This window comes from Nerophis ophidion, linkage group LG06, assembly GCF_033978795.1.
Source record: "Nerophis ophidion isolate RoL-2023_Sa linkage group LG06, RoL_Noph_v1.0, whole genome shotgun sequence".
Classification (NCBI taxonomy): Eukaryota; Metazoa; Chordata; class Actinopteri; order Syngnathiformes; family Syngnathidae; genus Nerophis; species Nerophis ophidion.
The window spans coordinates 4,054,503-4,068,735 of record NC_084616.1 but is presented as its reverse complement, the minus strand read 5'-3'; the positions used below and the strand labels follow the sequence as shown (position 1 = coordinate 4,068,735).

The following is a 14,233-nucleotide window of genomic DNA, read 5'->3' as shown; positions in this document are numbered from 1 at the left end:
AACGTGTGGCGCATTCCATCCATCCATTTTCTACCGCTTATTCCCTTTCGGGGTCGCGGGGGGCGCTGGCGCCTATCTCAGCTACAATCGGGCGGAAGGCAGGGTACACCATGGACAAGTCGCCACCTCATCGCAGGGCCAACACAGATAGACAGACAACATTCACACTCACATTCACACACTAGGGCCAATTTAGTGTTGCCAATCAACCTATCCCCAGGTGCATGTCTTTGGAAAGTTTACTAAATTGCAATTTTAAATTCCCCACAAAGTATCCTTTGGAAAACGTCGCGGAATGATGACCACCGAGGGTAGCGGACATGTTCTCCCAGCACCGATCATGGCTAAAAGTAGTCTGTTTTATCGCATAATTACACAGTATTCTGGACTTCTGTGTTGCTGAATATTTTGCAATTTTTTCAATTAATAATGGAGACGTCAAAGAAGAACGATGTTGGTGGAAAGCGGTGTATTTCGGCCGGCTGGAGCAACACAAACACAGCCGGTGTTTCTATGTTTGTTGCGAAGCTTTCATATGGAACAGAGCGGTCAAGCGAACACGGTTCTCTACCACATGTAGAGAACCGACGGCCCGCCTGCAGTCCAGATCTGTCTCCCATGGAAAATGTGTGGCGCATTCCATCCAGCCATTTTCTACCGCTTATTCCCTTTCGGGGTCGCGGGGGGCGCTGGCGCCTATCTCAGCTACAATCGGGCGGAAGGCAGGGTACACCATGGACAAGTCGCCACCTCATCGCAGGGCCAACACAGATAGACAGACAACATTCACACTCAAATTCACACACTAGGGCCAATTTAGTGTTGCCAATCAACCTATCCCCAGGTGCATGTCTTTGGAAAGTTTACTAAATTGCAATTTTAAATTCCCCACAAAGTATCCTTTGGAAAACGTCGCGGAATGATGACCACCGAGGGTAGCGGACATGTTCTCCCAGCACCGATCACGGCTAAAAGTAGTCTGTTTTCATCACATAATTACACAGTATTCTGGACTTCTGTGTTGCTGAATCTTTTTGCAATTTTTTCAATGAATAATGGAGACGTCAAAGAAGAACGATGTTGGTGGAAAGCGGTGTATTTCGGCAGACTGGAGCAACACAAACACAGCCGGTGTTTCTTTGTTTGTTGTGAAGCTTTCATATGGAACAGAGCGGTCAAGCGAACACGGTTCTCTACCACATGTAGAGAACCGACGGCCCGCCTGCAAATTAAATGTAACTTAGATATTGGGTGTCACTATGTAAAGCGCTTTGAGTCACTAGAGAAAAGCGCTATATAAATATAATTCACAATTCACATTCACAATATCTTCAAGGAATGAACTAATAAAACAAAAGAAAAGTTATGTCCATGCATGCTTTTACCCTGCGATGTCTTAACAAACATGCAATTAATCCAACAAATCATGTTCTCCACCCGTGGAACACGATTGACTCGGACAACCTCAGGACTGCAGAGACCGTTGATATTTTCAAAAAGGTTAAAGTCCTACTGAAAGCCACTACTAGCGACCACGCAGTCTGATAGTTTATATATCAATGATGAAATATTAACATTGCAACACATGCCAATACAACATTTTTAGTTTACTAAATTGCAATTTTAAATTTCCCACAAAGTATCCTTTGGAAAACGTCGCGGAATGATGACCACCAGCACGGATCACGGCTAAAAGTAGTCTGTTTTCATCGCATAATTACACAGTATTCTGGACTTCTGTGTTGCTGAATATTTTGCAATTTTTTCAATTAATAATGGAGACGTCAAAGAAGAACGATGTTGGTGGAAAGCGGTGTATTTCGGCAGACTGTAGCAACACAAACACAGCCGGTGTTTCTTTGTTTGTTGCGAAGCTTTCATAAGGAACAGAGCGGTCAAGCGAACACGGTTCTCTACCACATGTAGAGAACCGACGGCCCGCCTGCAGTCCAGATCTGTCTCCCATGGAAAATGTGTGGCGCATTCCCTCCATCCATTTCTACCGCTTATTCCCTTTCGGGGTCGCGGGGGGCGCTGGCGCCTATCTCAGCTACAATCGGGCGGAAGGCAGGGTACACCATGGACAAGTCGCCACCTCATCGCAGGGCCAACACAGATAGACAGACAACATTCACACTCACATTCACACACTAGGGACCATTTAGTGTTGCCAATTAACCTATCCCCAGGTGCATGTCTTTGGAAAGTTTACTAAATTGCAATTTTAAATTCCCCACAAAGTATCCTTTGGAAAACGTCGCGGAATGATGACCACCGAGGGTAGCGGACATGTTCTCCCAGCACCGATCATGGCTAAAAGTAGTCTGTTTTCATCGCATAGTTACACAGTATTCTGGACTTCTGTGTTGCTGAATATTTTGCGATTTTTTCAATTAATAATGGAGACGTCAAAGAAGAACGATGTTGGTGGAAAGCGGTGTATTTCGGCCGGCTGGAGCAACACAAACACAGCCGGTGTTTCTTTGTTTGTTGCGAAGCTTTCATATGGAACAGAGCGGTCAAGCGAACACGGTTCTCTACCACATGTAGAGAACCGACGGCCCGCCTGCAGTACAGATCTGTCGCCCATGGAAAATGTGTGGCGCATTATGAAGCGTAAAATACGACAGCGTAGACTGAAGCTCTACATAAAACAAGAATGGGAAAGAATTCCACTTTCAAAGCTTCGACAATTAGTTTCCTCAGTTCCCACTATCCATCCATCCATTTTCTTCATGGACGCCCCTGCTTATTTCAGCAAGACAATGCCAAGCCACATTTAGCAGGTGTTACAACAGTGTGGCTTCATAAAAAAAGACTGCGGGTACTTTCCTGGTCCGCCTGCAGTCCAGACCTGTCTCCCATGGAAAATGTGTGGCGCATTATGAAGCGTAAAATACGACAGCGTAGACTGAAGCTCTACATAAAACAAGAATGGGAAATAATTCCACTTTCAAAGCTTCGACAATTACTTTCCTCAGTTCCCAAACGTTTATTGAGTGTTGTTAAAAGAAAAGGTGATGTAACACAGTGGTGAACATGCCCTTTCCCAACTACTTTGGCATGTGTTGCAGCCATGAAATTCTAAGTTAATTATTATTTGATTATAAAATAAGGTTTATAAGTTTGAACATCAAATATGTTGTCTTTGTAGCATATTCAACTGAATATGGCTTGAAAAGGATTTGCAAATCATTGTATTCTGTTTATATTTACATCTAACACAATTTCCCAACTCATATGGAAACGGGGTTTGTACATGAATGCTGGATCTATACTGATGGGACTCATTTTGCAAGATCTCTCTGCAAGTCTTCTTAAACTAGCGCCAAAGTTGGAAAATTGTCTGCTGGACGCATAAAAAAGGTGGAAAAAAAGGCAGGTTTTACAAGCAGTGTGATGATTAGTGCTAATCAGGCAGTGTTTCTACCTCACACTGGACCCTCAGGCCTCGCTCTTGTAGTCGAGACCAGATGCTCTGGATTCTCCCAGCATGCTCGGGGTGACTGCTGTTGTCTCCACATGTGCACTGGTGCTTCAGCATCTGGGAGTCGTACACCAAGCCTGCACACACACACACACACACATCTTCATACCAAAATAAGCAATACATCTCTTAAAAAATCTCAGAATAGGTTGATATTAACTTTTAGGATGACAACGCAACACATAGATGCTTCTTTTCAATCCAATCCACTTTATTTATTCCACATTTAAACAATAGAAATGTTTCCAAAGTGCTGCACAACAATATTAAAAACAATATTCAAATTATTCGTAGCTCCACCAATGACTGAATGAAAGATTAAACCGATATAAATAAATATGATTAAAAACGATTTTATCGGGTAAGAGCAATTAAAATAATAAATAGAAATCACCATTTAAAAACACAGAGGAGCACAAAAAGCCAGAGAATACAAGTGGGTCTCAAGACAAGACTTAACCCTTGTATTATGTTGGGAAAATTACATTGATTATGTTGCGGGTCGTTTTGACCCGTACTGTGTAAATGCACTCAAAACAGTCAAGAAAACAGGTTAAAGCAATAAAAATGTGATTTTAGGTTGTATAAACCTTTAGAAAAGTGACATACAATACATTTTTTATTCCAATTGTATTATGTTAAGGGTCAATTTGACCCATTTCAGTTTTTCCACTTTTATTCTTTGGCTTTTAACACTACGTGAGTTGTGTGGTCCTCTGTTCTCTGTTGTCCTCTGTGTTTTTTATACAATTTGATTTCTATTTCACTGTTTTAATTGATTTTACCCTTTAAAATAGTTTTTAATCATATTTGTTTTTATATTGTTTTTATTGGTTTTATATTTATTTATTTTTTTGTTTTTATTCAGTCATTGGTGGAGCATAATATATATATATATATATATATATATATATATATATATATGTATATACTTTATTTTATTTTATTTTATTTATTTATTATTATTTTTTATTTATTTATTATTATTTTTTTTACAATTGTTTTTAACATGGCTGTGCAGCACTTTGGAAACGTTATTGTTGTTTAAATGTGCTATATAAATAAAGTGGATTGGATTGGATTTGTGTTGATCAAAGTACTGAGATCCAAAAACTGAAAAGGGTCAAATTGACCCTCAACATAATAGAAGGGTTAACCCTTGTATTATGTTGGGAAAAATGACATTAATTATGTTGCGGGTCGTTTTGACCCGTACTGTGTAAATGCACTCAAAACAGTCAAAAAACAGGTTAAACCAATAACAATTTTATTTTAGGTTATATAAACATTTAGAAAAGTGACATACAATAAATTTCTTTATTCCAATTGTATTATGTTAAGGGTCAATTTGACCCATTTCAGTTTTTGTGTTGATCAAAGTACTGGTTATCCTTTCTTTTTCTTGCTGAAATCTGGTGACTTTTCCTCATCTAGGGTCATAAACTGCTGTGTAAATGTGGACACTTTGTTGTGTAGTGGAATGTTTGTGCAGGGTTTGTATAAAAAGATGATGTTGCGAGTCATTTTGACCCAGGCGCTTTAATGTGGGTTAGGGTTGGCGCTGTTTTGTGTATGTTTTTGTACTGTTTTGTACTGTTTTTGTACTTACTTTGATTATTATTTTCAACTGTTTGTAAATGTTGAAATGTATAGATAAAGGTTTATAAAAATAAATAAAAAATGTGCTGTTAATCATGTGACCGCCTGGCTCTGTTTGATTGGTGAAACGGAGTCAAACGTCACCAGTGACTGCATTTGATTGGTGAAACGCATGCATGTGATAGATCAGGGGTGCCCACACTTTTACTGCAGGCGAGCTACTTTTCAATTGACCAACTCGAGGGGATCTACCTCATTTATATATATCATTTATATTTATTTATTGATGAAAGAGACATTTTTGTAAACAAGTTAAATGTGTTAAATGATAATACAAGCATGTGTAACACATATAGATGTCTTTCTTTCACCAAGACAAGAATATAAGTTGGTGTATTACCTGATTCTGATGACTTGCATTGATTGGAATCAGACAGTAATGATGATAACGCCCACATTTTCAAATGGAGGAGAAAAAAAGTTGTCCTTTCTGTACAATACCACATGAAAGTGGTTGGTTTTTGGCATCTAATTCATCCAGCTTCCATACACTTTACAAGAAAAACATTGGCGGCAAATTCCGTAGCTTGCTTGATTGACATTCACGGCACCCGAGGGTCTTGTGAGATGACGCTGGCTGCTGCCAGTTCATTATTATGAAAAAATGACAGAGAGGAAGGCGAGAAACACTTTTTATTTCAACAGACTTTCGCGCCGTCCCTTCCGTCAAAACTCCAAAGGCCGACTGCACATTTCCTATCTTCACAATAAAAGCCCTGCTTCATGCTGCCTGCGCTAACAAAATAAGAGTCTGAGGGATCGCTTGTGCACGCCAGTTTTCCCAGACTCTGTATTTTGTTAGCGCAGGCAGCATGAAGCAGGGCTTTTATTGTGAAGATAGGAAATGTGCAGTCGGCCTTTAGAGTTTTGACGGAAGGTACGGCGCGAGAGTCTGTTGAAATAAAAAGTGTTTCTGGCCTTCCTCTCGGTCATATTTTCATAATAATGATCTTGCAGCAGCCAGCGTCATCTCACAAGACCCTCCGGTACCGTGAATGTCATTTAAGTGACGTCTTGGTGAAGATTGATGATCACTCATTTTTAGGTCTATTTTTTTTAAAAGCCTGGCTGGAGATCAACTGACACACCCCCCGCGGTCGACTGGTAGCTCGCCATCGACGTAATGGGCACCCCTGTGATAGATCCTACTTTGAACGCGTGTCTGACAAACCAAAACAAACAAAGCGTGCATTAAAAGATCGATAAAAATCAGTAGCGAGTAGCGAGCTGATTGTAGATAAATGGAGCGGAGTAAAAGTAGCGTTTCTTCTCTATAAATATACTCAAGTAAAAGTAAAAGTATGTTGCATTAAAACTACTCTTGGAAGTACAATTTATCCCAAAAGTGACTCAAGTAGATGTAACGCCTTACTACCCACCTCTGGAATTAACCCACCAAGAAAAGCAGACATGAAGTCATATGCAAGCCTCTCATAGAAAAAGAGTTAATTAAACTTCAAAATAATTTTCTCTACTTGGGTTTTAGGTTTTTTTGTCAGGCTTGGACTTGGATTTGGTTTACTCCTTGGATGCAGAGAGGATACAGGACGAGCCAAACGAGAGTGTAAGTACATGGTTTATTTGAATACTAAATACAAAAATCCGAGTCCATGGTTCTCGCCCGGAAAAGGGTGGAATGCCATCTCCGGGTTGGGGAGGAGACCCTGCCCCAAGTGGAGGAGTTCAAGTACCTAGGAGTCTTGTTCACGAGTGATGGTGAGATCGACAGGCGGATCGGTGCGGCGTCTTCAGTAATGCGGACGTTGTACCGATCCGTTGTGGTGAAGAAGGAGCTGAGCCGGAAGGCAAAGCTCTCAATTTACCGGTCGATCTACGTTCCCATCCTCACCTATGGTCATGAGCTTTGGGTCATGACCGAAAGGATAAGATCACGGGTACAAGCGGCCCAAATGAGTTTGGGTCTCTCCCTTAGAGATAGGGTGAGAAGCTCTGCCATCCGGGAGGAACTCAAAGTAAAGCCGCTGCTCCTCCACATGGAGAGGAGCCAGATGAGGTGGTTCGGGCATCTGGTCAGGATGCCACCCGAACGCCTCCCGAGGGAGGTGTTTAGGGCACGTCCAACCGGTAGGAGGCCACGGGGAAGACCCAGGACACGTTGGGAAGACTATGTCTCCCGGCTGGCCTGGGAACGCCTCGGGATCCCCCGGGAAGAGCTAGACGAAGTGGCTGGGGAGAGGGAAGTCTGGGTTTCCCTGCTTAGGCTGTTGCCCCCGCGACCCAACCTCGGATAACTCGGACCGCTCGCCTGTATCGGTTGGGGACATCTCTACGCTGCTGATCCGCTTGAGATGGTTTCCTGTGGACGGGACTCTCGCTGCTGTCTTGGAGCCACTATGGATTGAACTTTCACAGTATCATGTTAGACCCGCTCGACATCCATTGCTTTCGGTCCCCTAGAGGGGGGGGGTGGGTTGCCCACATCTGAGGTCCTCTCCAAGGTTTCTCATAGTCATCATTGTCACTGGCGTCCCACTGGATGTGAATTCTCCCTGCCCCCTGGGTGTGAGTTTTCCTTGCCCTTTTGTGGGTTCTTCCGAGGATGTTGTAGTCGTAATGATTTGTGCAGTCCTTTGAGACATTTGTGATTTGGGGCTATATAAATAAACATTGATTGATTGATTGATAAGCGGAAGAAGATGGATGGATGGATGGATACAAAAATAATCGAACTAAGGGCGCTCACAGAGAGGTACAAAAATTCGGCTACCAAAACACAAACAGGAAAACAAAACACCTGCTCGATGGCATGAAAGACGATAAACTATAAACTTAAACCTGCACTGTGGCAGAACTATGAGCAACTAAAACAAAAACACTTACTGTGAGCGAAACAAGGGGCATGAATAGCAGGGTGTGTAGCAGGTGATCGTGAAGGCATGAAGCAGAATGCAAATAGCAAAGTTCCCAGAATGATGAACAGAAAGCAAATTATTTAAATAGTGGCTGTGATAATTAGGAACAGGTGCAGGACTGAGGGCAGGGGCGTGACTAGGAGGGCACGGTGAAAACTAATAGGTTGGCATGGAAACAAACAAAACCAGGAAGTGCAAAACGTGACTGAATGTCCAAAATCAAAACAAAACATGATCCATAGGTGTGACATTTTTGAACTATTTTAGGTCACACATTTGATGCTGCTTTGAAAAAAATGAAATAAACTGAGTCAAGTTAAACTGGGGCTTCACGGTGGCAGAGGGGTTAGTGCGTCTGCCTCACAATACGAAGTTCCTGCAGTCCTGGGTTCAAATCCAGGCTCGGGATCTTTCTGTGTGGAGTTTGCATGTTCTCCCCGTGAGTGCGTGGGTTCCCTCCGGGTACTCCGGCTTCCTCCCACCTCCAAAGACATGCACCTGGGGATAGGCCCCTCCCACCTCCAAAGACATGCACCTGGGGATAGGCCCCTCCCACCTCCAAAGACATGCACCTGGGGATAGGCCCCTCCCACTTCCAAAGACATGCACCTGGGGATAGGCCCCTCCCACTTCCAAAGACATGCACCTGGGGATAGGCCCCTCCCACCTCCAAAGACATGCACCTGGGGATAGGTTGATTGGCAACACTAAATGGTCCCTAGTGTGTGAATGTGAGTGTGAATGTTGTCTGTCTATCTGTGTTGGCCCTGCGATGAGGGGGCGACTTGTCCAGGGTGTACCCTGCCTTCCGCCCGATTGTAGCTGAGATAGGCGCCAGCGCCCCCCGCGACCCCGAAAGGGAATAAGCGGTAGAAATGGATGGATGGATGGATAATAAATACATTTTAATTTAATTCTTCATTTTAGCTTCTGTTTTTTCAACAAAGATTATTTGTGAAATATTTCTTCAAACTTATTATGATTAACATTCAAAGTAGAATCAAATTTAAATCTTATTTCAAAGTCTTTTGAATTTTTGGGGGGAATTTTTGTTCTGGAAAATCTAGACGAAATAATGATTTGTCTTTGGTACAAAAATAGCTCGGTCCAAATATACCTTGTGTAACGTTCATATTGTTGTTACTCAGCCAGCGTTTGTGGGTCTGATGGACCCCTTGCATTTTGTGGCTGGAAGTTAAACTGGTTTGGTAAACATATCGGATAGATAAAAGTAGGGATGCACCGATTAATCGGTAACCGAATATGGCAAAAAAAGCCACATTCGGCCTTCGGTGGAATGAGTTAAAAACAAGGCCGAATAGTGGCGTGTGACGCAATTTTTTGACGCAATGACGCAATCAACCAACGTGCAGTGACGTTGGGATATGTTGTGTACCTGTATAAGTGTATGAGGTTACAAGCACACACTTATTGAGATTTAGTGGGGCCTCTGTTTACATTATTAGCCTGTTGTGTAGGCTACCTGTATAAGTGTATGAGGTTACAAGCACACACTTATTGAGATTTAGTGGGGCCTCTGTTTACATTATTAGCCTGTTGTGTAGGCTACCTGTATAAGTGTATGAGGTTACAAGCACACACTTATTGAGATTTACTTGAGCCTTCTGTTTACATTATTAGCATATCTACTGTGGCTAAGCAGACTTTTGCCAAAAGGACAATAATTCAGGGCTTCACGGTGGCAGAGGGGTTAGTGCGTCTGCCTCACAATACGAAGTTCCTGCAGTCCTGGGTTCAAATCCAGCCTCGGGATCTTTCTGTGTGGAGTTTGCATGTTCTCCCCGTGAATGCGTGGGTTCCCTCCGGGTACTCCGGCTTCCTCCCACCTCCAAAGACATGCACCTGGGGATAGGCCCCTCCCACCTCCAAGGACATGCACCTGGGGATAGGCCCCTCCCACCTCCAAAGACATGCACCTGGGGATAGGCCCCTCCCACCTCCAAAGACATGCACCTGGGGATAGGCCCCTCCCACCTCCAAAGACATGCACCTGGGGATAGGCCCCTCCCACCTCCAAAGACATGCACCTGGGGATAGGCCCCTCCCACCTCCAAAGACATGCACCTGGGGATAGGTTGATTGGCAACACTAAATGGTCCCTAGTGTGTGAATGTTGTCTGTCTATCTGTGTTGGCCCTGCGATGAGGTGGCGACTTGTCCAGGGTGTACCCCGCCTTCCGCCCGATTGTAGCTGAGATAGGCGCCAGCGCCCCCCGCGACCCCGAAAGGGAATAAGCGGTAGAAAATGGATGGATGGATAGTTTGAATAAACAATTATTTGTTCTGCTTGCTATAACTGTCATTCTTTTTTTCTAATATATGCGCATTTTCAACAAGGAAATTGCACTTTTAACATGTGCATTTATTAAAAATTTTTAAAAATTGTCTCACATGTGCAGAAACAATGTCCACATATTCAAATTTTCCGGCACTTACGTCTGTCGGATTTGATACATTTTTGTTAGTTACTGTCATTAAAAGATTTATTGAAACATCAGAATATGAAGCTAAACCAAAAGTGCTTATAAAGGAGAAATCAAGCAACAGGGGCGGTATAGCTCGGTTGGTAGAGTGGCCGTGCCAGCAACTTGAGGGTTGCAGGTTCGATTCCCGCTTCCGCCATCCTAGTCACTGCCGTTGTGTCCTTGGGCAAGACACTTTACCCACCTGCTCCCAGTGCCACCCACACTGCTTTAAATGTAACTTAGATATTGGGTTTCACTATGTAAAAGCGCTTTGAGTCACTAGAAAAAAGCGCTATATAAATATAATTCACTTCACTTATACAGCCATCCATTTTCTACCGCTTGTCCCTGTCAAAGCGCTTTGGGCTCCTTAAAAAGGGTTAGTTTACTATTTACCATTTATTTTGTATATTTTGGAACATCGGTTGGTAGAGTGGCCGTGCCAGCAACTTGAGGGTTGCAGGTTCGATTCCCGCTTCCGCCATCCTAGTCACTGCCGTCGTGTCCTTGGGCAAGACACTTTACCCACCTGCTCCCAGTGCCACCCACACTGGTTTTAAATGTAACTTAGATATTGGGTTTCACTATGTAAAAGCGCTTTGAGTCACTAGAGAAAAGCGCTATATAAATATAATTCACTTCACAAATCCACTTCACTTACCGGTGGTGAAGCGTGGTTTGCTGCTGGCTTCCTGCCCGGTCAGGCTCAGAGGTTTTTCGGGCAGGGTGAGAGACGTGGAGGCCGGCGAGGACTGCGTACGCGACAGGGGGCGGTGCACACCCAGAGCGCCGCCCACGCCGCTACGTAGCATCGGGACGGCCAGGGTCTCCATTTGTCGGTGCAGCTGTTGCAGCTGCTTCTGCTGCTCCCACAGCAGAGACTGTGGCACACGATACAGATGTGGTTAGAACGATGCATCATATCTTAGTCCCATTCAAACTCAGCTGCTTTCTTTGTGGACAATGGCGCCATCTAGGGGACTGTTGGCTGAATAGCATCTGTACCAGGTCGCCCGTAAGGACCAGATGAGTCGCCCGCTGGCCTGTTCTAAAAAATAGCTCAAATAGCAGCACTTACCAGTGAGCTGCCTCAATTTTTTAAATTGTATTTATTTAGTGTGAATTGTGAATTATATTTATAGAGCTCTTTTTCTCAAGTGACTCAAAGTGCTTTACATAGTGAAACCCAATATCTAAGTTACATTTAAAGCAGTGTGGGTGGCACTGGGAGCAGGTGGGTAAAGTGTCTTGCCCAAGGACACAACGGCAGTGACTAGGTTGGCGGAAGCGGGAATCGAACCTGCAACCCTCAAGTTGCTGGCACGGCCGCTCTACCAACCGAGCTAAACCGCCCCTAGCAAGCTGGTCTCGCTTTGCTGGACATTTTTGATTCTAAGAGAGACAAAACTCAAATAGAATTTGAAAATCCAAGAAAATATTTGAAAGACTTGGTCTTCATTTGTTTAAATAAATTGATTTTTTTTTTAAAATTTGCTTCTTATAACTTTCAGAAAGACAATTTTAGAGAAAAAATACAACCTTAAAAGCGATTTTAGGATTTTTAAACACATATACCTTTTTACCTTTTAAATTCCTTCCTCTTCTTTCCTGACAATTTAATTCAATGTTCAAATAAATTTATTCTTTTTATTGTAAAGAATAATAAATACCTGCGATGAGGTGGCGACTTGTCCAGGGTGTACCCTGCCTTCCGCCCGATTGTAGCTGAGATAGGCGCTAGCGCCCCCCGCGACCCCGAAAGGGAATAAGCGGTAGAAAATGGATGGATGGATGGATGGATAATAAATACATTTTAATTTAATTCTTCATTTTAGCGTCTGTTTTTTCAACAAAGATTATTTGTGAAATATTTCTTCAAACTTATTATGATTAACATTCAAAGTAGAATCAAATTTAAATCTTATTTCAAAGTCTTTTGAATTTTTTGGGGGGAATTTTTGTTCTGGAAAATCTAGACGAAATAATGATTTGTCTTTGGTACAAAAATAGCTTGGTCCAAATATACCTTGTGTTCATATTGTTGTTACTCAGCCAGCGTTTGTGGGTCTGATGGACCCCTTGCATTTTGTGGCTTTTAATGCCTCACAACCAAACACTTTTATCTACAAATACTGAACAGATGTTTACCGTATCCCAATAAACATCTGTGTAACAACAATATGAACGTTGCACGGAACATTTCTCTGCATCCCAGAGGGATTCTTCTTTTGTGTTTCTGCACCTGCAGTTCCCACACACGGTTGCAACATTGTTTGTCAACACTGTCTGCTCTCATTTTCTTGCACATTTGACCCTCTGATGTTCTGTGAACCTACACTCTGTCCTCCTCCTGTCTAAGCCTACTGTATGTGTGTGTGTGCGTGCGTGTGTGTGTGTGTGTATGTGGTACACGGTTGCAACATTGTTTGTCAACACTGTCTGCTCTCATTTTCTCATACATTTGACCCTCTGATGTTATGTGTACCTACACTCTGTCCTCCTCCTGTCTAGGCCTACTGTATGTGTGTGTGTGTGTGTGTGTGTGTGTGTGTGTGTGTGTGGTACACAGTTGCAACATTGTTTGTCAACACTATCTACTCTCTTTTTCTCGCACATTTGACCCTCTGATGTTCTGTGTACCTACACTCTGTCCTCCTCCTGTCTAGGCTTATTGTATGTGTGTGTGTGTGTGTGTGTGTGTGTGTGTGTGTGTGTGGTACACGGTTGCAACACTGTTTGTATTTTTTATTTTATTGTAAAGAAAAACAAATACATTTTGATTTAATTCTTCATTTTAGCTTCTGTTTTTTCGATGAAGAAGATTTGTGAAATATTTCTTCAAACTTATTATGATTAAAATTCCAAAAAGTTATTCTGGCAAATCTAGAAAATCTGTAGAATCGAATTTAAATCTTATTTCAAAGCCTTTTGAATTTTTTTTTTTTATTTTTGTTCTGGAATATCTAAAAGAAATAATGATTTGTCTTTGGATCCCCCGGGAAGAGCTAGACGAAGTGGCTGGGGAAAGGGAAGTCTGGGTTTCCCTACTTAGGCTGTTGCCCCCGCGACCCGACCTCGGATAAGCGGAAGAAGATGGATGGATTTGTCTTTGTCAGAAATATAGCTTGGTCCAATTTGTTATATATTCTAACAAAGTGCAGATTGGATTTTAACCTATTTAAAACATGTCATTAAAATTCTAAAATGAATCTTAATCAGGAAAAATTACTAATGATGTTCCATAAATCATTTTTTTGAATTTTTTCAAAAAGATTCGAAATAGCTAGTTTTTCTCTTCTTTTTTTCGGTTCAATTTTGAATTTTAAAGAGTCAAAATTGAAGCTATGTGTCAAAATTTAACTTTCATTTTTTTTCGTGTTTTCTCCTTTTTTTAAACCGTTCAATGCAGTGTTTTTTCATCTTTTTATTCTCTACAAAAAACTTTCCGTAAAAGGAAAAAAAATGTACGACGGAATGACAGACCCCCTTTTTTTTTTTTTTTTTTATATTTATCTGTTTTTTTTTATTTTTATATTTATCTGTTTCTATATGTATTTATTGTGAGAAATCATTAGGATGATCTGTGTTCCCACAAAGATAAACATCGTTAATTATTAATAATAACAGATTTAAAGGTAAATTGAGCATTTTGGCTATTTCTGGCAATTTATTTAAGTGTGTATCAAACTGGTAGCCCTTGGCATTAATCAGTACCCAAGAAGTAGCTC

General features: G+C 42.1%; 1 protein-coding gene across 3 annotated transcripts in view; it reads right to left on the bottom strand.

Moving 5' to 3' along the window:
- The window catches only part of hdac7a (histone deacetylase 7a), a 256,002-nt gene that overhangs the window by 53,873 nt on the left and 187,896 nt on the right, over nt 1-14,233 (bottom strand). For all 3 annotated transcript variants that reach the window (XM_061902483.1, XM_061902484.1, XM_061902482.1), the window contains exons 13-14: nt 11,167-11,386; nt 3,431-3,564 (exon numbers count right to left, since the gene is read on the bottom strand). In XM_061902483.1, the coding sequence (XP_061758467.1) occupies nt 3,431-3,564; nt 11,167-11,386 (354 nt within the window). The remainder of the gene's footprint in view (nt 1-3,430; nt 3,565-11,166; nt 11,387-14,233) is intronic.